This window comes from Pogoniulus pusillus, chromosome 1, assembly GCF_015220805.1.
Source record: "Pogoniulus pusillus isolate bPogPus1 chromosome 1, bPogPus1.pri, whole genome shotgun sequence".
NCBI classification, from domain to species: Eukaryota; Metazoa; Chordata; class Aves; order Piciformes; family Lybiidae; genus Pogoniulus; species Pogoniulus pusillus.
In genome coordinates this window covers 20,247,364-20,270,030 of record NC_087264.1, presented here as the reverse complement: position 1 = coordinate 20,270,030, position 22,667 = coordinate 20,247,364, and the positions used below count along the sequence as shown (strand labels likewise).

The following is a 22,667-nucleotide window of genomic DNA, read 5'->3' as shown; positions in this document are numbered from 1 at the left end:
TATAGTGAAGGTGGTGGAGACACTGGAACAGGTTGCCCAGGGAGATCATGGATGCTCCCTCCCTAGAGGGGGGCAAGGTGGTATGAGGCCTTGAGTAACCTGGTCTAGTGGAAGGTGTCCCTGCCTATGGTGAGGGGTTGGAACTGGATGAACTGTAAGGTCCCTTCCAACCCAAACCATTCTATGAATCTCCATCTAGATGAGGTTTCTCAGGGCTCTATCAAGCCTGACCTTGAATGTCTCCAGGAATGGGCCTTCAACCACATCTCTGGGCAACCTGTTCCAGCATCTCACTACCCTTAGTGAAGAGTTTCCTCTTAATGTCCAGTCTGCCCTGCTCTAGTTTGAAACTGTTGTCCCTTGTCCTATCGCTACACGTCCTTCTAAACAGTACAACATTGGATCAAATGTTCTTATGAGCAACCAAAAGTTCCTCACTGAAAGGGTACTCAAAACACTGAAGCAGGCTGCCTGGGGAGGTAGTGGAATTCCCATCTCTGGAGGTGCTTAAAAGATGCAGAAATGTGCTGAGGGACATGGGTTAGCACCAGCCTTGGGTAGTTAGAGAATGGTTGAACTCCGTGATCTTAAAGGGTCTTTTTGAACCAAAATGACTTTATGATTCAAAACACCTGATGGTGGTGGTGGTGAACATACTGTGAAGCCAAGAGTGGCTTTGAGTTGTGGATGCAGTGATCCAGGTGAGTGCAGCAAGGGGATTTGGCCTGCGGTGAGGATGTTCCTGCTACCCCTTGAATAGCCACTGATGGCTACACCACCAACTGGAGGCCCAAAGGAAACCAAGCCTGTACCAAACTCAAGAAGCAGACACTCCCAGCTCCTTGGTCAGTAACTTCATCCTTCTTTTAGGAACCAAACACAAACTTTAATTGCTCTGACACTGTAAGAATAGAGCTGTGGGACACACCATCTATGCTCAATAATGGATCTATATGTACAGAAATAACAGTGAGACTTCTCCAGTACATGAACCAAGTGATGCTTCCCGCACGAGGTGGGTCACAAAGCACAGCAGAAGTGCCCTTAACAGGTTTGGAGAAAGCATGTTAATACATTTTTTTTATGATGCTTATGTCATTAAATAGTTAATTGGAAGGAAAACAAAAGAGAGGTTGGTTACATGTTATAGCAACTTGCTCAGAGGTCTGAAAAATGAGTTGGTTTTTGAATAAGCAAAGGTCTGGAAGAGTTTTTAGTTGTGGTATCATGTAATTAGTTGTAAATTTCTGCAGTGACCTCGTAACTAATGAAGAAGGGGGAAATAAGGCTTCATAACTGAGCTGGGAGGGAGGCTGTCACAAATTAAAAGCACTTTTGTTGTCGCAGCAGTGCCAGTATGTACAAATCAACAACAGAAACCATGCTGAGGTCACCCCCTCAAACACTCTGAGGTCTCCACCAGACGTGGGCTTTGTTCTTCGCTCTGTTGGGTGGCAGCAGCTTGTGATGGGACACGAGGACGAGAGTGTGGAGCAGAGATGTCCACGCCGCCTCCTCCATGCATCTCAAACCCCTTTAGAGCTTCTTCCTGTCGGAGGCCTCGGCGGGCTGGGCTCTCTGTGCGGGGAAGGCGTGGTGATACAAGTGCCGGTGGGTCGCGGCCGCGCTGTACAGTTTGTACAAAGCCTGCGGGGAGAGAGGGAGGGGAAGAGGGGAAGCAGGTCACATCCCAGCCGTGCTGCCGGGGACATCTCTCTGCCTTCAGGCTGCAGCAGCAGGTTCAACCCAGTCACGCCTGGTTTGTTTTGAGCACCAGCTCTTGGCTGTTGTCAAGCATCCAACAGGGAGAATAAAGATCAGTGATTCACGGATTTGCAAATGTGCCAGTGGTGGGAGGAGCACCCTTGGGCTGCAATAAAGCAAGGACTGCCTGGAGTATGAGTAAAGGACTCGGGTTCAGGGCCTCTGTGGGCTTTATAAAATCACAGGACAGTTTGGATGGGAAGGGACCTTTCAAGGTCACCTAGTCCGACCTCCCCCACAGGCAGCAGGGACATCTGCAACTACAGCGGCTTGCTCAGAGCACCAACCAACCTCACCTGGAGTGGTTCCAGGGATGAGGATTCTACCACCTCACTGGGACACCTGGGACAGGGTCTTGCCACCCTCAGCATCAAAAATTTCTTCTTTCTCTCTAGTCTGAATCTCCCTCTTCTGGGTCAAATCATCACCCCTTGTCCTGGCACAACAGGTCCTGCTGAAAAGTCTGTCCCCAGTTTTCCAGTCAGCCCCTTTAAAGTCCTGAAAAGGCCACCAGGAGGTGTCCCTGGAGCTTTCTCTTCCTCAGGCTGAAGAACCCAAATGTTCACAGCAGAGGGCCTCCAGATCTCCCATCACTGCTGTGACCTACTCTCTGGTCTCACTCCCAACAGGTCCAAGTCTCTGCTTGAGGATGAGGACCCTAGACCTGGCCCCAGCACTGCAGGTGGGGTCTCAGCAGAGAGGCAGAACCCCCTCCCTCCATTTGCTGTCCATGCCACTGAGGAATCTGCCCAGGCCATGCCTGGCCCTGGGCTGTGAGCACATGGTGCCAGCTCACGTCCAGCTTTTCACCCACACCAGCACCCCCAAGTCCTCCTCAGCGCTGCTCTTCCACAGGGAGTTTTAATTGGCACACTCAGCATTTTGGTTTACACCAGCAGGCCGATGAACAGCACCACACAGAGGGCTTTGCTCTGCAGTGGGCACCTCCTCTGATCAGCTTTCAGGTGACTGCAGGTTCTTTTCCTCCTCGTTTTACTGTGTGCCATTTGTACCCGAGGTTGTAGCCAAGGCAGCTGGGGCTGTCTGTGCGTGTGCTGGGATTTTTGAGGGACTGTAGAGGACCAGAGGAGGAGACTTCATGCAGCTTCTCTGTGCTCTGTCCTGGAAAACTGCCATCACAGAATGGCTTGGGCTGGAAGGGGCCTTGAAGATCATTTAGTTCTAACCCCACTGCCATGGTCACGGACTCCTTCCACTCAAGGCTTCATAGAACCTGGCCCTGCACACCTCCAGTGAGGAGGCCTCCAGAACCTGCCTGTGCAGCCTGTTGCAGTGCCTCCACCATCACTCATCTCCAAACCCTACCTAGGCCACCTTGCAGCAGTCTGTGCTCTTTAAGGCTTTTGCTTGGTGCCAAACCAGTCCCAGAGCTCTGGGTTTACTGGGCAGCCTTGGCTCCAGACTGCAGCAGCAGCAAAGGCCACGGTCTGCCTCTTGCTCTTGCACAAGCCGGAGCAGAGCCCACAGACCCAGAGGTCAGCAAGCTTCCAGCTGCTGCTCAGCTCTTGTGGCACAGTGAAGAAGCAGAGTGGCCATGCTGGGATGGCTGCTGGGGGAATGGGTTCATTTTTAACTGCTTTTGGGTGGGGTTTTTTTAGGTTACCCTTTGGAACTGTGGGAGCATCTCCAGCTTGCTTTTAAGAGGAACTTAATTCAGTAACTGACACTGACAGATGGAGCTGTCAGGCTTTGGTGACACAATGAAAGGTGGAGCTGTCTTTTGTCACATGGCAGCAGGCTACAGTGCTGGGCTACGTGCAGAGTAGCAAGGATGCTTTTTTCCAGTTTAATTAGCTGCTGCTGCTGAGGGCTCCTGCTGGTTGTCCACCCAGGTTTCCCTGCAGGGTTGCACCACCAGGCCCCCCTGTGGAGCTGTTCCACTCCTAATCAGGGTGAGAGGGGTAGCAGGATGGTAGGGGTTGAAAGGAAACCTCCAGAGATCCAGTACTGGGCATTCTGCCCCAGTTAGTGGCTGGGGAGATACAATGTGCCTCCCAGGCTCTGCCTTTGGCTTTCTCAATCCAGTATGGGGTGGGCTTGGCCCAAAACACACCCCCTGGCACTTTCAGCAGCACAGAGAAGCCTTGCCAAGTCTGGTGGCTGCTGGGGCAGGAGCCTGCAAGGTTAAAGGTTCGACTCAATAATCTTAAAGGTCTTTTCCAACTTAAATGATTCCCTAATTCCCTGAGTGCCATGGGTCAGTTAATGAGAAGGGTTAGGCACCAGGTTGGACTCGAGGATCCTAGAGGTCTTTTCCAACCTGGTTAATTCTGTGACACATCCACAATTGGTGCTACAAAACCAAGCTGAGGCTTCAGCTGGACCTCTTGACACACCAGTAAAATCCCCAAACAGAACTGAAGGGAGAAAGATGAAAATTCCCAGAGTAACAAACACATTCCCCACTCAAATCTCTCCCTCTCTTGGCTTCCAGCACCTCCTGGAGTGCAGTGCCCACCTTTAACCCTTTTCCCCCAGGATCACAGGGAGCAAGCAGAGCCCAGCTGCTGGTGGGTGTCTTGGTGCAGGGTCAGGCTGCCACCAAATCCCTCACAGCCCCATGTCCTCTGCAAGCCCAAAGGTGGCTGAAACATGCATCTGGGTCTGAGATGCTGCTCCCCAGGTGGCCACATGCGGAGAAGAAGAGCCACTTACCTCATTTGTGCTTCCCTGGGGGAGAGGCATTGGGGAGAAAAAGGGGAGAAGGAAAGAAAACAAAAGAGCATCTCTGTGTATCAGACATGTCCATGGGAGCACACAGGGCCACAGCCACTCGGTGCCACCACATTCCACGGGCTGGGGGGCTTGTTCTGCACAGGTTGAGCCTCTTGTAGGACACCACATGGCCTCATCCAGCCCTCCTGCAACTGGTCCCACCACCACGGGGCACTGAGAGCTCAGCATGTGCAAACACACCCAGGGCACTCAGATGCCAGCCCTGTGTATCTCAAAGGGCAGAGTCATGCTGATGCCTGCAGCAGGGCTGCTGGGACACAATCAGTCACACTGGGCCAGAACTTTCTGGAGAGGCCTTTCCTCCCAATTGAAATGCCAGGCCTGCACGGCCCATGGGGCCCAGCCAGCAGCTGCAGGCACTTTAACCTCTTTTGTACTTCCCAGCTGTTAAGTGGACATCTCTGGCTGTGTCCTGGTCTTGCTTAAACCACTCCCTACATTGGTCATGCAGAGCCACGGGCAAATCACACTGCAGCATGGTGCCAGGGCACCTGGCAAGTGTCCCCAAGCAAAGGGGGTACTGTGAGGTTTATGGTGGATGGTGAGGATGGGGTAGCCAGGATGAAGTCACACAAAAGATGGGCTGCCTCTCAGAGGCATCAGCCAACTCATTTGGAAGGCTTCCAGCTTAATTTCATTGATTCCTAGATTCACAGAATGGTTTCAATTGGAAGGGACCCTCAGGACCATCCAGTTCCAACCCTCCTGCCACAGGCAGGGACACCGTCCTCTAGTCCAGGTTCCTCAAGGCCTCATCCAACCTGGCCTTGAACACCTCCAGAGAAAGGGCATTCATGACCTTGGGCAACCTCTTCCAGTGTTCCGGTGATTTTTGAAGGCATCCACCTCATTTTGAAGGTTCTCACCTCATTTTAAGGGCTTTTCCATCCTTGTAAAGGCAGCTCAGTTGAGCAGCACCAGTACCCAGCTCTGGAATCAAGGAGCTGAGTAAGAAATACTTCAGTTTTTCCTCCCAAAGCTGCATGTTTAGCTCTGGCTGCAGCTATCTGGACATGCAGACATGCTCAGCTTCCACCAAAATCTGTCTGGTGGCTAAGAAGCCAAGAAGGAGCAGGTAAAGTTGTGGAGAAGATCCTGTTCTGCCTTGAGCACCACCAGAATAAATCCCACAGCTGCACCTGGTGGCTTGTGAGGGCTGAGCAAACCATCAGCCCACCCCAGCTCTATCTTGGGAAGAGCAAGAGACCAGCAAATCCTTTTAGATGCTATTTGGGCACATGGGCCCACGTCTGGGTGGGCTGCTCTCCTGGCTGGGCTGAGGGGATCAGCAGGAGCCTGCACAGTCTGAGCTCCCCCTAGAAGCTCTGCAGTGGGGAGAGGAACAAGCTGCAAGATGACCTTGCCAGGACTGGGTGCTGCCATGGGGCTGTTTGGAGAGTGGGCAGAGCAAAGGGGTGGAGATTTCTCATTCTGACCATTTTAAAATTAAGCTTTTTAGAGGTGTTTTGGGAGCCAGCCAAGACCTTCCCATGCTGTTTGGAGAAAAAAAAAAGAGGATACTGAAAAAGTTCAGGTGAGATCAACTGACCCAGCACAGCTGTGGCAAAGCTCAGGGCCAAAACAGGCAGAGCCTCTCTGGCAGCCCCAGGGAGAGTCAAAATCCCTATCCTGAAAGCAGGTGTGGGTATTATCTGTCCTCTTGACCAAAAGCACACACAGCAGGTCTGGTAACACCTCCTCAGTACAAACCTAGGGCAAAGCTGCCCTGTTCCTGCAGGGTCTGAGGCTGCTCAAACCAGCCTGTGGCGATGGGTAAGCCAAGAAGACAAAACCAGGCAGAACAAAGCAGCTTGCTGTGAGTGTTCTCATTCCCAGATTCCCTTTCATGGCAGGCAGGACTCAGAAGCTGAGGCTTGACCTGGGGAGAGGTTGGTACATGGATACAACAGCCTTGCTGTTCACTCTTAATCTCCAACCCCTGTGCTAGAACCAGGGGACAGTCCTACCCAGGCCCATCTCTAGGCTCTAAGATGTCTCCCCATGCAATCAACTCCACAAAATGATCTGAAAGCATTCCCTCTGTCCCTGCTTTCTCACCTAGAAAGTCTAAGGAGTGGGTTAAAACTCTCTGCCCTGATCTCAGAAGAAGACAGGCCACAGGTCTTCCCTCAGTGACCACACCACAACCAGTCCAAGCAGCTGGGTCACAGATTCATAGAATGGTTTGGGTTGGAAGGGATCTTGAAGATCATCCAGTTCCGACCCCCACCATGGGCAGGGACACCTTCCTAGACTAGACCAGGCTGCTCAGGGCCTTGAACATCTCCAGGGAGGGAGTATCCACAACCTCTGGCCTATGAGGAGAGGCAGAGGGAGCTGGGGGTGTGCAGCCTGGAGAAGAGGGGGCTCAGGGCAGACCCTCATTGCTGTCTACAACTCCCTGAAGGGAGGCTGTGGCCAGGTGGGGTTGGGCTCTTCTCCCAGGCACCCAGCAACAGAAGAAGGGGACACAGCCTCAAGTTGTGCCAAGGCAGGTCAAGGCTGGATGTTAGGAGGAAGTTGTTGTCAGAGAGAGTGATTGGCATTGGAATGGGCTGCCCAGGGAGGTGGTGGAGTTGCTGTCCCTGGTAGTGTTGAAGCCAAGCCTGGCTGGGGCACTTAGTGCCATGGTCTGGTTGATTAGACAGGGCTGGGTGCTAGGTTGGGCTGGATGAGCTTGGAGGTCTCTTCCAGCCTGGCTGATTCGATGATTCTCTCTGGGCAACCTGTTCCAGGGTCTCAGCACCCTCACTGGAAATAATTTCTTCCTAATCTGCAGTTTAACTCTGCCCTCCTGTAGCCCAGTGGGATGTCCCCAGATGGAGCATCTACCAACCCTAAAACACAAGCCCCATGTCAGAAGGGGAGGAAAAGCCCTAAAAAACTCAAGGCTTAGGAATATGGTGGGTTTGGATTGGAATCAAAAGCTCTTTATGCTACCTAGTCCCAGAGGTTTGTGGCTACTTGGTCTACAACCTCAAACACAAAACCCATTTCAAAAGGGGAGAAAAAAACCTCAAGAAACTCAGGGCTTAAGAACTCAGTGGGATTGGTTTGAAACCAAAAGCTCTTTATCCTACCTAGTCCCAGAGTCTTATGGCCACTTGGTCTACAACTGCCACACACACACACAAAACCCATTTCAAAAAGGGAGAAAAAAGCCCCAAGGAGCTCAGGAGTCAAGAATTTGCTGGGGCTGGGTTGAAATCAAAAGCTCTTTATCCTACCTGGACCCACAAGGCTGCAGCCACTTGGTACAACCCTAAACACAAAACCCATTTCAAAAGGGGAGAAAAAGCCCCAAGAAGCTTAAGAATTCGGTGGGGTTGGTTGGGTTGGTTTGAAACCCAAAGCTCTTTATCCCACCTAGTTCCACAGGCTTGTGGCCACTTGGTCTACAACCCCCAAACCCACCCCCGCCCAAGACATTGAGCCAGCAATGTGCTCTGGTGGCCAGGAGGGCCAATGCCATTCTGGGCTGGATTAGAAGGGCTGTAGTTGAGAGAGGATCTCCTGCCCCTCTACTCTGCCCTGGGGAGGCCACATCTGGAGTACTGTGTCCAGTTTTGGGCTTCCCAGTTCAAGAGGGACATAGAACTGCTGAGAGAGTCCAGCACAGAGCCACAAAGATGCTGAAGGGAATGGAACATCTCTCTTGTGAGGAGAGCCTGAGGGAGCTGGCGCTGTGCTGTTGGCAGAGGAGGAGACTGAGAGGTGACCTCAGCAGTGGTTATCAATATGTGCAGGGAGAGTGGCAGGAGGCTGGAGCCAGGCTCTGCTGGGTGATGCCCAGGGACAGCACAAGGGGCAATGGGTGAAAGCTGAGGCACAGGAAGTTTCATTTAAACATGAGGAGGAATTTTTTCCCTGTGAGGGTGACAGAGCACTGGAAGAGGCTGCCCAGGGACGTTGTGGAATCTCCCTCTCTGGAGATAGACCAAACCTGCCTGGATGCATTCCTGTGTGATCTGGTCTAGGAGATCCTGCTGTGGCAGGGGGGGTTGGTCTGGATGAGCTTTGGAGGTCCCTTCCAGCCCCTGACATTCTGTGGTTCTGTGAAACCCATTTCAAAAGGGAAACAAACAAAAAAAAAGCCCCAGGGAACTCAGGAGTTAAGAATTTGGTGGGGTTGGGAGGAAATCAAAAGCTCTTTATCCTACCTGGTCCCACAAGGCTGCGGCCACTTGGTCTATAACTGCGCCCAGTTCTCTGTACTCCCCAGAGTATCTGATATATGCCCAGGTACAGAGTGTGATAAGTGTCAAGCCCATGATCATGTTGCACAGGCTGGCTATGATGTCCAAGCCAATGAAGCCTGTCACCCCAGCGATCACATAAGTGATGAAGATGACCACGAAGAGGGTGGCAGGGGTGCGGGCGGCGTGGAAGATGTTCTTGCTGTCGTTGTGCTTGATGTACTGGATGTAGAGCTCATCGATCTCCGCCTCCAGCTGCTGCAGGTAGCGGCGGCTGAACTCCTCCCCACCCATCTTCTTCACCCCGCGGAACAGCTTCACAGCCTCCTCCTTCAGTTCCATGTGCTTGCTCTGGAGGTCGCTGGGTGCGAGGAAGGGCTTGTCCCCACCGCAGACCTGCGGGGAAAACAGAGGCCTGTCAGCGTGGGAAACCTCAGCGCCCACAGCTCCTGTGCTCTGCTCTGCAAACACTGGAGATGGGGCTCCACAGGCTTGGCATGGACCACTAGATCCTGCAGGAGTCATAGAATCACACAGGTTGGAAGAGACCTCTGAGATCATCTACACCAACCTAGCACCCAGCCCTGTCCAATCAACTAGACCATGGCACTAAGTGCCCCAGCCAGGCTTGGCTTCAACACCTCCAGGGATGGCAACTCCACCACCTCCCTGGGCAGCTCATTCCAATGCCAATCACTCTCTCTGGCAACAACTTCCTCCTAATATCCATCCTCAGCCTCCCCTGGCACAGCTTGAGACTGTGTCCCCTTCTTCTGTTGCTGGGTGCCTGGCAGAAGAGCCCAACCCCACCTGGCTACAGCCTCCCTTCAGGTAGTTGTAGCCAGCAATGAGCTCTGCCCTGAGCCTCCTCTTCTCCAGGCTGCACACTCCCAGCTCCCTCAGCCTCTCCTCACAGGGCTGTGCTCCAGGCTCCTCCCCAGCTTTGTTGCCCTTCTCTGGACACAGAACTGGACACAGCACTCAAGGTGTGGCCTGACCAGTGCTGAGTCCAGGGGCAGAATAACCTCCCTCGTCCTGCTGGCCACACTGTTCCTTATGTAGGCCAGGAATGGCTTAGGTTGGAAGGGTTGTTTGAGATCATTTACTTCAACCTCCCTGCCATGGGCAGGATGCCTCTCAACTAGACCACGGTGCTCAAGGCCTCATCCAGCCAGGCCTTGAATGCCTCCAGGAGGGATCATCCACAACGTCCCTGGGCAACCTAGTCCAGAGTCTGACCACCCTCTTACTGAAGAACTTCTTTCTAAGATCCAGTCTAGCCCTACTCTCTCTCATCTTAAAACCATCCCCTCTTGACTTATCAAAAATGCCTCTCCAGCCTCCCCACAGGCTTCCTTCAGGTATTGGAAGGCAGATACAAGTTTCCCCCCAGAGTCATCCCTTGTCCAGACTGCAGGAAGGCCTCCACCACTGTGCTGTCAACCAGAGACAGCTCTGCAGAAGTGGTGTTCCACAGCTCCTCTGCTCAGTTCACCCATAGCTCAAGACAGGTTCTCAAGCAATACTGATGGCTGAACTACACTGATGGCAGGACCCTGAATCCCAGCATTTTCCAGTGCTGGAAACTCCACAGCATCTTCCTGCTGCTTTAGAGCATGGATACATTAGTTTGAAGGCCCAGAGCAGTCCCCATGTGGCTTGGCCACAGAACTCCATACCCTACCCCTTTCCTGTCAATAGGCAGTAATCTCCCATGCTGATGAAGAAAGTCAGGGTTTGGAAGTGCTGGAGACAGATAGGCTGGGAGCTGAGCTTCACCTGGAAACCTCACAACCACTCCCTCAGCAGAGTTGACAGGGCAGGGTGAAGCCTAATACTAATGATTTTATCCCCTAATTAGCACCAGCCACAGCACAGGATGCAGGCCACCACCATCACATCCCATTTTTGGATGGCATCTACCCATGCTGAGGAACTCCAGGAAGAAGAGGCAAGTTCAGCAGAGGTCATGTGGTCTGCCAAAAGCTGCCATCAGATGAGTGACCATTTGTCAATCACTCTCCCCTGTCTTAGCAGGACACCCTGACCAGGCATTGCTCTTCAGCCTCCCTTTCCACCCCCTCTCTGGATTCCTGAGCACAGAGCACTGTAAGCAAGCCTGGCCAAGTACAAGCAGGAACCCAGGCAAGGAGTTTTCTCCACCAGGACAGGAGACCCAGGAGCCTTGAGGGCTGGAAAACAACGTGCTCAGCACCACCCACCTCCTCCATTCTTCTGCTGTAGGTGTCTTTGGCAGTGGCAACTGCTGCTAAATTGTTGGCTTCTGCTGTGGCCTACAAGAAGGGCAAAAAGAATACAAGGTCAAGTAACAGAAAAACAGCTACTGGATCCCTGGGGCCACATGGGCCACATGTGTACATGGCCAGGACATGTTCCAAACCCCCACCATGGCAAGGCTGTTGGAATTAGATGATGTTTAAGGTCCCTTCCAAGCTAAACTGTTCTGTGGTTGTGTGATGTTCATGGTGCACATCTATGGAAGCAAGCAGCTCCCTTGACTGGTCCAAGTGTCCTCTCCCCAGCTTCTGACCAGCACCAAATAAGATCACCCTCTATTTTACACACCCAGTCTCTTCAGCATGCCCAAGGCAAAAGCCTCCATGAAGAGAGGATTCCTGTCCTCCAAGCCAGAGCAACAAGACCTTTGGCTTGTGCTGTGGGAAACAGCAAGAAAACAGATAAGAGGCTCAGCCGTGTGTAAACAGCTCCAGCTGCAGCCTCCCGCAGAGCAGAGCTGCAGCCCAGCAGCCGCTGCCCACGTGTGGGGGCCGTGGCGCCTCCCTGTGCGGCCCCACCGCAGCCACCGACCATGCTGCAGCCCCAACACAGCCAAGGACAGTGCCGCTCACACACCAGGGAACACTTCCAGCTCAGCTGCACGCAGAGAGAGAGGCACCACCGAGCAGCTGAGGTGCACCAGTGGTGCTGCCTCAAGTCGCTAAGCCACAGCAGACTTGAGACTGCCAAACAGAATCACAGAATTGTTTGGGTTGGAAAAGACCTTTAAGAGCACCAAGACCAACCATTATCTAGCTCTGCCAAGGCTGATGCTAAAAACCACAGCCCTCTGAAGTTTTTTAACACCTCCAGACGTGGAGATTCAACCACCTTTCCGGACAGCCTGTTTCAGCACTTGAGAACCCTTTCAGTGAAGAAGTTTCTTCTAACACCCAACATGAACCTCCCCTGGTGAAACCTGCAGTTATTTCCTCTCACCCCAGCACTGGTTACTTATGTAACAGGGAACTTGAGCTACTTGTGTAGCAGAGACCTACTTGCCTGTACCCTCCTTTCAGGGAGTTTCAGAGAACGATGAGGTCTCCCCCTCAGCCTCTTTTTCTTCAGACTAAACAACCCCAGTTCCCTCAGCTGCTCCTCACCAGACCTGTTCTCCAGACCCTTTGCCATCTTCACCTCCTCTCTCAGCATCCTTCTTGCAGCAAGGAGCTTCTAAACTGAACCCAGTATTCAAGGCATGGCCTGACCAGTACTAAGAACAGGACAATCCCTGCCCTGACCCTGCTGGTCACACCATTGCTGACCCAGGCCAGGGTGCTGTTTGGCTCATCCTCAGCTGGCTGTCAACCAACATCCCACGATGCAGAAGGGCTGTTTCACAGAATCATAGGATCAGTCAGGGTTGGAAGGGGCCACAAGGATCATCTAGTTCCAACCCCCCCTGCCGTGGGCAGGGACACCCTACCCTAGATCAGGTTTCTTGGGTTGTTACACAGTCTCAGAAGAGCCAATGTGCTGCACAAACTGGACACCTCGGACAGTTAACTGGAAATCAGTGGCAACTCCAGCACATGAATGCCCACCAGCTCACCCTCACCTACCTGCAGCATCGACTTGGGGTGTGGCAGCTCTTCCCCTTGGTAGATCTTTATGTATGCCTGCAAAACAGAGCACGGGGAATGAGACACGACACACAGACAGCCCCTCCCAATTCCAGACTCAGCCTTAACAGCATGCTAAAGGCATAGATGAGGATGCTCCTGGCACAAGATGGCTTCAGTGCCAAAACCTGCTCCATAACGTGGCTTGAGGCTGACTCCTGGGGTGGCTTGGGTCAGTCACTGAAGGCTCTCACTTCACCACCTGCGCTAAGTACCATCAGATTTGCACCTACCTCTGTCCTTCAGCACAGGAGAGTGAGCCAGAGCCAGGTAGCCCTGGAGAGTAGGTGGTTGAGGCTTACTCACTGGTGTCTCACATGAACATGTCCCAGTTGCCATGACAACAAAAGAAGCTTTTTCCAAAGGCAGCGGGAATATGGCCCTCAGCCTACCTCATGTTGCCAGGTCCTCACTTCTCCAGGGAGAGGGGAAACAGCCCTGCCCACTTCTTGTGCTTACTGCATGGCCGAATACATCATGTGAAGGGCAGCCATGGGAACCAGGGTTCTTAGCTAGATCAAGAGCACTTCCTCCACTGGTCTGCCCACTGCTGCTCTCTCCTTTAATTACAGCAGAAGTGCAAATGTGCCATAGATTAATGACCCAAATCTCTCTTAAATGAGCCAGTACCTTAAAATACTCCACAAGGCCTCGACAAGTGATGTTGTTTCCATTGATCTCCTTCACATCCAGGCTCTCAGGGCTAAGAAGCCAAGGAATCAAGACCTTCAAGTTCTTGATGAACTCATCATCTATTTCTGGAAATAAAACCCAGAGACATCAGCAGTAGCCCAAGGTCTGAGTTCTGCTTCAGGTGAAATGGGAGCAGGAGACTCAAGCTAGGATACAAATTCCATCACCCTGTAATTTAGTGATGTGGACTCTCACAGATGATTGTGGCCTCAAGTTTTCACTTGACCCACAGGCAGAATATTTAGCTGTCCAGAAATCCCCAGACCCGCTTGAAAATTCCTTGCCCAGACACCAATGCATGGGAAGAAACCCAGAGAGTAGCATCCTCATGCCCAGACACAAACAGTCTGTGCAAATCATGACTTTTAGGACAGGGCACTGACACTTTCTGTGCCTTCCCTTGGCTCCGCTCTGTGGCATCCAGAGTGGAAATCTGACAGGCTCTCCTGCTCTCATCTCTTATGCTCTTGGGATCTTTTGTCCCAAGTTCTTGGTGCTCTACGATCCAACACATGAAAATCTCATTGCAAAAACATTGTTAAACTTTTGCAGGTACTTGTATAGGTACACAAAGGACTCCTGTGAGTGATCTGAGGGGAGACCTTCTTGCCTTCTACAGCTACATGGAAAGCAGGCTGGAGCAAGGCTGGGGTTGGTCTCTTCTCTCAAGGAATAAATCACAGGACAGGAGGAAATGGCCTCAAGTTGTGTCAAAGGAGATTTAGGTTGGACACAAGGAAAAATTTCTTCTCCAAAAGGGTTGTCAAGCCCTGGAACAGGCTACCCAAAGCAGTGCTGGAGTCCCCATGCCTGGACGGATTTCAAAGCTCTGTAGATGTAGTGCTGAGGAACATGGTTTAGTGGTGGACCTGGCACTTCTGGGTTAATGGTTGGACTTGATCTTAGAGGTCTCTTCCAACCAAACCAGTTCTGTGTCTGACATCCATTTACTGCCACTTAAACTGTACAAGGCTGGAGAGAGAAAAAAACCCAGTGCAACACCCAGGCATTTGCAAGGTAAGGAGAGGGGGAAGGTGTCATAGAATCACAGAATGGTTTGGGTTGGAAGGGACTTTAATAGACCACAGAATCATAGAATCAGCCAGGTTGGAAGAGACCTCTAAGCTCACCCAGTCCAACCTAGTACCCAGCCCTGGCCAATCAATCAGACCATGGCACTAAGTGCCCCAGCCAGGCTTGGCTTCAACACCTCCAGGCACGGCAACTCCACCACCTCCCTGGGCAGCCCATTCCAATGCCAATCACTCTCTCTGACAACAACTTCCTCCTAAGATCCAGCCTAGACCTCCCTTGGCACAGCTTGAGACTGTGTCCCCTTCTTCTGTTGCTGCTTGCCTGGCAGAAGAGACTAATCCCACCTGGCTACAGCTTCCCTTCAGGTAGTTGTAGTTCCAAGCCCCCCTGCAGGAACACCTCCTGTTACACCAGGCTGCTCAAGGCCCCATCCCACCTGTCTTTGACCAGGGTTGAAGGCACACATTTCTTCCCCCCAGAGCACAATAAGCTGCATACAGCTCTGAGGGAACAAGATAAAATGGTGTCAAGAAGCCTTGGTGACAACTCCCATGCCAGTTCTGCGCACACCACTTGTTCACTACTATTGAAATTAAGAGGGGAACCAACAGGGCTCAGCTCAGTTTCCACCCTCATGCCTCACTGTCTTGCTTGCTACTTAGGATGAGGTTTGCCAGAAGAACAAGTCTGATCACTAACCAGGCAAAACCAGAGCAAAAGAAACTTCATTCTGTCTGCTGACTTATTTTCAGTGACTAATAGGTCACTTTCTCTGTTGCTAAGTGATGTTGGTAAGCAGCTGGCTCACAGCTATGGCAATCCATAGCACGTGGCTCTTTTCAGGGTGGAGAATCTCACCATGGCTTTTTTTTTCCTTCCTCTTGTTGTTTTTTCTTTTAACCTCTTGAACTAAATCTGCCCTGTAGGGAAACCACTGATCAGATAAAGCAGGAAGATTAAATATTCCTTGGAAAGCTTTTCAAAGTCAAAGAAAGATCCCTTGAGAGCAGGTGTACAAGGCCTCCCACCCTCCACAAGCGCCAGCCTACTTTGCAGCACCCAGCCTGCACTGGTCTGCATCTGTGTTGAATTCCAAGGCACAGGAATTAATTGCAGGCTTAACACCATGACCATGAACTTCCTGTCTCAGCTCTGTCCTTCCCTGACTGCCTCTCAGCCATCTGCCCTCACACTGATGGTTGCCAGCAGCTCTGACACCTTCCTTGACCTCCCACACTTTTTAGGCCTCCGCTTCCATTCTAAGTTAAAAGCATTTGGCAATGAACTTGGTCTAGTTGCAGATGTTCCTGCTGACTGCAGGGTGGTTGGACTACATGGGCTTAAAAGTCTCTCCAACTCAAACCATTCCATACTTCTGTGATTCTGTAGTTCTGTAAGCAAGCAGCTGCTGGACCCAGAAGAATGAGCTGAACATATGAACATGGTTGGGAGGAGAATCCAACTCCTTTCCCACGACATTTTGTCATGTAACCTAACTTCTACAGGTTCCAGGAACCAGTGGGGCAGTCTGTCAAGGTATCTAAGGCATGCACTTAAAAACCAGACCCCTTTCATATAATCACAGAATCAAACAGGTTGGAAGAGACCTCCAAGATCATCCAGACCAACCTAGCATCCAGCCCTAGCCAATCAACCAGACCACGGCACTAAGTGCCTCAGCCAGGCTTTGCTTCAACACCTCCAGGGACAGTGACTCCACCACCTCCCTGGGCAGCCCATTCCAATGCCAATCACTCTCTCTGACAACAACTTCCTCCTAACATCCAGCCTAGACCTCCCCTGGCACGACTTGAGACTGTGTCCCCTTGTTCTGTTGCTGGTTGCCTGGCAGAAGAGACCAACCCCACCTGGCTACAGCCTCCCTTCAGGTAGTTGTAGACAGCAACGAAGTCACCTTCCTACCTTTCAGTTTTCCATCAAAATTAGGGTTGGTGGCAACTTTGAGGCCTGGGTGAGGTAAGAGGAAGCAGGAGATCTTGGTGAAGCAGGAATGGATGTGCTTTCTGACATTCTGCAGCTCCTCATGCTGATTTCCTGAGACCTGCAAGAGACCAGTTTGGGGTCAAGGGTTTTCATCCTGATGGGTAACACACCAGGAGCATGAAGTACTCCATGCTGTGGCTGCTTACAGCTTAAAGCAAGACAGAAGGACATCTCGTAGGGGTCTGCTATATGAGGACAAAGACGAGGCTCATCCAGCAGCCCAGGGATTTGCATCTCTCTGACCTGACACCCTGGGGCATGTTATTATCCCTTGGCAAATGTGCATGTCCATGTATGACTGGAATACAAAAATATTTGGGATTTCCCACTAGGGCCTTTCTTGTCTCACATTTAATGAGGTCTCTCCACTACCAAATCACCCATGCATTTCCTGATTAATCCCAGAGGAGTCCTTGCCCATCGGTTGTACTCTGCAACCACCTATTAGTAAAACATCATTCTTGGTCTCCAGGGAATCTGCTGACTCCTGCCTGTGGTGCCTCTCCCAGCTGCTCCCAGCAGCAGAGCTCCAGAGAACACTCACTGGTGTCAGTGCTCTGCACCCTGCTTCCTGACCAGGATTGTGCCCAGAATGTGCCCTTGTGGCCAATGATTTGCTGGGAGCCATTAAGAAGACTGTGTCCAGCAGGTCAAGGGAGGTTCTTGTCCCACTCTACTCTGCCCTAGGGAGTCCACATGTGGAGTTTTGGGTCCAGTTCTGGGCTCCTCCATTCAAGAGAGACAGAGAACTAGTGGAGAGAGCCCAGTGGAGGCTCTGAAGATGCTGAGTGGCCTGGGGCTGTTTAGCCTGGAGAAGAGCAGCCTGAGAAGGGATCTGATCAATGCTCAGCAAGAACTAAAGGGTGGAGGGCAAGAGGATGGGACCAGATTCTTTTCAGTGGTACCCAGTGACAGGATAAGGGGCAACAGGCACAAACTGGAACCCAAAACATTCCATTTGAACATGAGAAGAAACTTTTTTTGCTGTGAGGCCGCCCAGAGGGGTTGTGGAGTCTTCTTCTCCAGAGAGATTGCAAACCCACCTAGACATTGTGATCCTGGGCAACTTGCTGTGGGTGCTCCTGCGTTAGCAAGGGGCTTGGACTGGATGATCTCCTCCACCAGTCTGGGATTCTGTGGTTACACAGAACCAGCTGTCCCCTAGATAAAGGCATCACCCTCATGCCCTGTGCACTCTCCATCTATGCAGGTGATCCTTGTGTCACGAGCAAGATTTGACTCTTCACTCTCCATCACCCAAGAGTCTAGCCCAGGCTACCACTGCTCTTGAGATGAAGCTGGAGCAGACAAAACGCACCTTGAGCCGCTTCTCCAGAAATTTGGCACCACCATCAGATCCATAGGAAAATTCATAAGGGAAGCTCCAGTCACGAACAAGGAATATAAGGGACTAGGAAACAGAGACAGAAACACAACAAGGTCAGTGCCACACAGCATCCACTGAGTCAACATCACCAGATGTTCCAGAGCTAGCTTGGTGAAACTCATCCTTCAAGGGCTCTGCTGTTTTCTGGCACCAGGACAGCCTGCAAGAGATGCTTAACTCTGCTGTGTGTTATCAAAAGGGGGTTCAGAAAACATTTCAGGGTCTCCCCCCCCTGCCACCACCAGTATCCACACCTGCATGAAGAGAGACCATCAGGATAAGGGAGGTGGTACTCCTGCTCTGCTCTGCTCTCTTGAGACCCCATCCAGTTCTGGTGCCCCCAGCAAAAGAAGGACATGGAACTGGTGGAGCAGGTCAAGAGGAGGCCAAATATGATCAGAGGGCTGGAGCAGCTCCCCTAATGGGACAGGCTGAGAGAGTTGGAGCTGTTCAGCCTGGAGAAGAGAAGGCTCTGGGGAGATCTTCTAGCAGCTTTCCAGTAACTGAAAGGGGCTAGAGGAGAGCTGGGGAGGGACTTTTTACAAGGGCTTGTAGTGAAAGGATGAAAGGAGGCCAGGATGGAGGAGGCCAGAGTTAGACTGGAGATTAGGAAGAACTTCTTTCTAGTGAGGGCTGTAAGACACTGAAGCAGGTTGCCCTGGGAGGTCATGGGTGCCCCCTCCCTGGAGGTGTTCAAGACCAGGTTGGATGGAGCCTTGAGCAGCCTGTTCTAGTGGAAAGTGTCGCTGCCCATAGCAGGGAGGTTGGAACCAGGTGATCTTTAAGGTCCCTTCCAAACCCAAGCCATTCTATGATTCTAAAATTTATGCCATGGCAAGACCTCGCTCTGCCCAGCTCCAGCAGCATCTCAGATAGTTACTGGTGGAAAGACCTCTCTATGTAAGGCCACACCACCATGGTGCTGAGACCACACAGACTTGCTGCTGGCTCTGTCCTATAAGGGTGGGAGGTGGAAGAAACCCCAGACTGGGTGGCAGCTTGATTCCCTACATTGAATCATAGAATCAAGCACGTTGGAAGAGACCTCCAAGCTCATCCACTCCAACCTAGCATCCAGCCCTAGCCAATGAACCAGACCATGGCACTAAGTGCCTCATCCAGGCTTTGCTTCAACACCTCCAGGGACAGCGACTCCACCACCTCCCTGGGCAGCCCATTCCAATGCCAATCACTCTCTCTGACAACAACTTCCTCCTAACATCCAGCCTAGACCTGCCCTGGCACAACTTGAGACTGTGTCCCCTTGTTCTGTTGCTGGTTGCCCGCCAGAAAAGCTCAACCTCACCTGGCTACAGCCTCCCTTTGGGAGTTGCAGACAGCAGAAGAATTATGGAACCACAGAATCATTTAAGTTGGAAAAGACCTTCCAGGTCATCGAGTTCAAACGCTAACTCCACTTTACCAAGTCCACCACTAAGTCTACATGAAGTATATATTTTATCCATGTGGAAGTTCCCAGGAGGTGGATTTGCTGGCCAGGACAAGTTCTGCATCTGAAAGAGTGGTTGCCCATTAGAATGGGCTGCCCAGGGAGGTGGTGGAGCCCCCATCCCTGGAGGTGTTTAACAGGAGGCTGAGTGAGGCACTTAGTGCCATGGTTCAGTTAATGAGGGTTAGGTGATAAATTGGAGTCGATAATCTTAGAGGTCTTTTCCAACCTGGTTACTTCTGTGAACAGAAAGCCTGCAAACCTCACAGAGCAGAGAGTGCAAAGCTATGGTAGACAGACTCATGGAATCAGTATGGTCGGAAAAGACCTTTCAGGTCACCGAGTCCAACCATTAACCCAGCACTGCCAGGTCACCACCAAACCATGTGCTTTGGCACCACCTCTACTCCCATCAACCATTTAAACGGCAAGGCAAGGAAGAGACTTTTTGCTAAGCAGGACAAAAGGCAATGAGCTCCTTAATTCCAGCCACATTTAGCTCCATCCTATGGGAATTTTACAGGCTCATTTTTTTCAGCCTTTTTCACTGGGCTGCCTTCCAGGCAGACTTTTAATGAGAAGCAGATGCAGGATAATGAAGGTGAATAAGAAATCGCTGCCTTTTGTAATCTGTGTTGAGGCACTCAAAGCTCCCAGGCAATAAATAAATTAAATACCAGGACAGTCAACTTGGAGTCTTTAAAAGAAAAATAAAGCAATGTTTCCAGAAGAAATGCTGTCTGCAGGGTCTCATCTGTGCAAGGGACATACCTCCTGGGTAACATATACATGATTTGGAAGCAAAGCCCTGAATGCTGAAGCTCGGGAAGGGCTGGCAGCGGTGCCAGGCTTCCTCTCCTCTGCATCAATAAGCAGGTCAGCAAGTGGAATCCGTTTCACTGGAATTTCCCTACAACTTGGCTCTGTTTAGAACAAAGATTTAGTGGTGGGAGGAAAAATATTTCCCTTCCTTCTTTCTTGTCCATAAAACATCAGGAAAGGTTAAAAGAAGGGAAGGAACAATTTGTTGGCCGGTCCAAACTGCATGACAAGCCACAAGAACTGCACCCGGTTAGCTGCTTCAGGACATGCTGTTCTTTCTACATCCATGAGATGCTCCAGAGACATGCCCAAGTTTAGGACTTTTCCACAAACACATTATGACTCTGGAATGATTTTAATTTTTTCTTAGGCAAAATTGTTCTGGATGAGGCCTCAAAGCCACCCTCAACTGCTTCAACCTTTGTGCCTTTGCGAGGGCTTAAGGGGCGGCACAGAAGGTTATGCTTCAGTGTGAGGACACAGCACGGAAAGGAAAGCAATGAAGGGAAATGATAATTTTCCACTGCCAGGCATTATTTTCCTTCCAGCAGGATCAATGCAAGTGCCTCACTGTTGACACTTTCCACGCTCTCCCTGCTTGGCAGCAACTTCCTACAGAAGCTTTTTTTTCACAGCCTCCTTTACAAATTCATGGGATCGTAGAGCCAGATAATCATTTTGGCTGGAAAAGACCTTTAAGATCATCCAGTCCAACCATTCTCTAACTCTACTGAGTTTGGTGCAAAACCATGTCCCTCAGCACCACATCTTTGCAACTTTTAAACACCTCCAGGGATGGGGATTCAACCACCTTCCCAAGCAGCCTGTTCCAGTGTTTGAGAACCCTTTTCAGTGAAGAAGCTTTTGCTAATGTCTAATCTAAACTTCCCCTGGTGCAACTTGAGGCCATTTCAAGTTCAATAGGTACAGCTTGTTTGACTTACAGGCCTGCAACCAAGAACTCTGGACTATGTACAGTTCTGGAGCCCCCAGCACAAGAAGCACATGGAACTGTTGGACCAAGTCTAGAGGAGGCCACAAAGATGCTCAGAGGGCTGCAGCAGCTCTGCTGTGAGGACAGGCTATGACAGTTGGGGTTCTGCAGCCTGGAAAAGAGAAGGCTTCCAGGAGACCTTGGAGTGGCCTTCCAGTATCTGAAGGGGACCTACAGGAAGGCTGGGGAAGGACTAGTGACAAGGTCTTGTAATGACAAGACGAGGAGGAATGGGTTTAAAGTGGCAGAAGGGAGATTGAAACTGGATGTTAGGAAGAAGTTGTTTGCAGTGAGGGTGGTGAAACACTGGCACAGGTTGTCCAGGGAGGTTGTGGATCACAGAATCACAGAATGTGATCAAAGATTCTGTGCTTCTGTGCTCCACAACCTCCCTGGAGGTGTTCAAGGCCAGGCTGGATGAGGCCTTGAGTGATCTGTTCTAGTGGGAGGTGTCTCTGCCTATGACAGTGGGGTTGGAACTGGCTGAGTTTTGAGGTCTGTTCCAAAATAAATCATTGTATGATTCTATGAACTCAAGCTGTAGACTCTCTTCTGCAGTATAAAGCCTGCAGCTACCAGAGAAGCCTCTGCATGACTCCTGAAGCTGTCCTCACCATTACATTGCCTCTGCTTTAAGAGTGTGCTACTCATTCAGCCACTGAGCTGAGAACTAGCTTGTCCTCCATGAAAAGCAGTGTATTTACCATCACTCTTCTCCTGCTTCCCAATCACAACCATGGAACTTGGAATTGTTAGGGCAGGTCAAGAGGAGGGCTGTGAAGATGATCTCAGGGTTGGAGCATCTCTTCTATGAAGACAGGGTGAGAGAGTTGGAGTTGTACAGCCTGGAGAAGAAGAGGCTCGGGGAGGACCTGAGAGCAGTCTTCCAGTGAGAGGGACTTTCATAGAATCATAGAATCAACCAGGTTGGAAGAGACCTCCACGATCATCCACTCCAACCTAGCACCCAGCCCCATCCAATCAATGAGACCATGGCACCAAGTGCCCCATCCAGGCTCTCCTTGAACACCTCCAGGGACGGTGACTCCATCATCTCCCTGGGCAGCCCATTCCAATGCCAATCACTCTCTCTGACAACAACTTCCTTCTCACATCCAGCCTAGACCTCCCCTGGCACAACTTGAGACTGTGTCCCCTTGTTCTGTTGCTGGTTGCCTGGCAGAAGAGACCAACCCCACCTGGCTACAGCCTCCCTTCAGGCAGTTGTAGACAGCAATGAGGTCACCCCTGAGCCACAGGACAAGGAACAATGGCTTCAAACTAGAAGATGCTTCATTCAGATTAGACATGAAGAAGAAATTCTTCCCCATGAGGGTCATGAGGCACAGGAACAGGTTCCTCAGAGAAGTTGTGAAGACTCCAAGCCAGGCTAGATGGAGCCTTGAGCAAGACTCATAGAAGCTGTTCCTGCTCATGGCAGGGGTGTTGGAATTCCAAGATCTTTAAGGTCCCTTCCAAGCCAAACCACTCTGTGATTTTTTGGTAACACTTGGTCATCTGAAAACATGTTTGCAGGAACAAGCAAGTTCACTTTGTTATCACTTATGGACAGGAGACCTCTGTGGCTCACCTGACCACATCACCATTAATCCTTCCATCAAATATTATCACATCTGCAAGCCCA

At 51.2% G+C, this 22,667-nt stretch overlaps 1 protein-coding gene across 2 annotated transcripts in view; it reads right to left on the bottom strand.

Annotated features, from left to right (window-relative positions):
* Positions 1-861: 861 nt before the first annotated feature.
* Positions 862-22,667, bottom strand: part of ATL1 (atlastin GTPase 1) — a 48,991-nt gene continuing 27,185 nt past the window's right edge. The window contains exons 7-14 of one of the 2 annotated variants that reach the window (XM_064143031.1): positions 17,688-17,780; positions 16,289-16,427; positions 13,268-13,395; positions 12,578-12,634; positions 10,940-11,011; positions 8,682-9,113; positions 4,441-4,455; positions 862-1,647 (exon numbers count right to left, since the gene is read on the bottom strand). In XM_064143031.1, coding sequence (XP_063999101.1) covers positions 1,537-1,647; positions 4,441-4,455; positions 8,682-9,113; positions 10,940-11,011; positions 12,578-12,634; positions 13,268-13,395; positions 16,289-16,427; positions 17,688-17,780 — 1,047 coding nt within the window. In that variant the 3' untranslated portion in view covers positions 862-1,536. The remainder of the gene's footprint in view (positions 1,648-4,440; positions 4,456-8,681; positions 9,114-10,939; positions 11,012-12,577; positions 12,635-13,267; positions 13,396-16,288; positions 16,428-17,687; positions 17,781-22,667) is intronic. The other variant, XM_064143041.1, reaches the window with a different exon arrangement.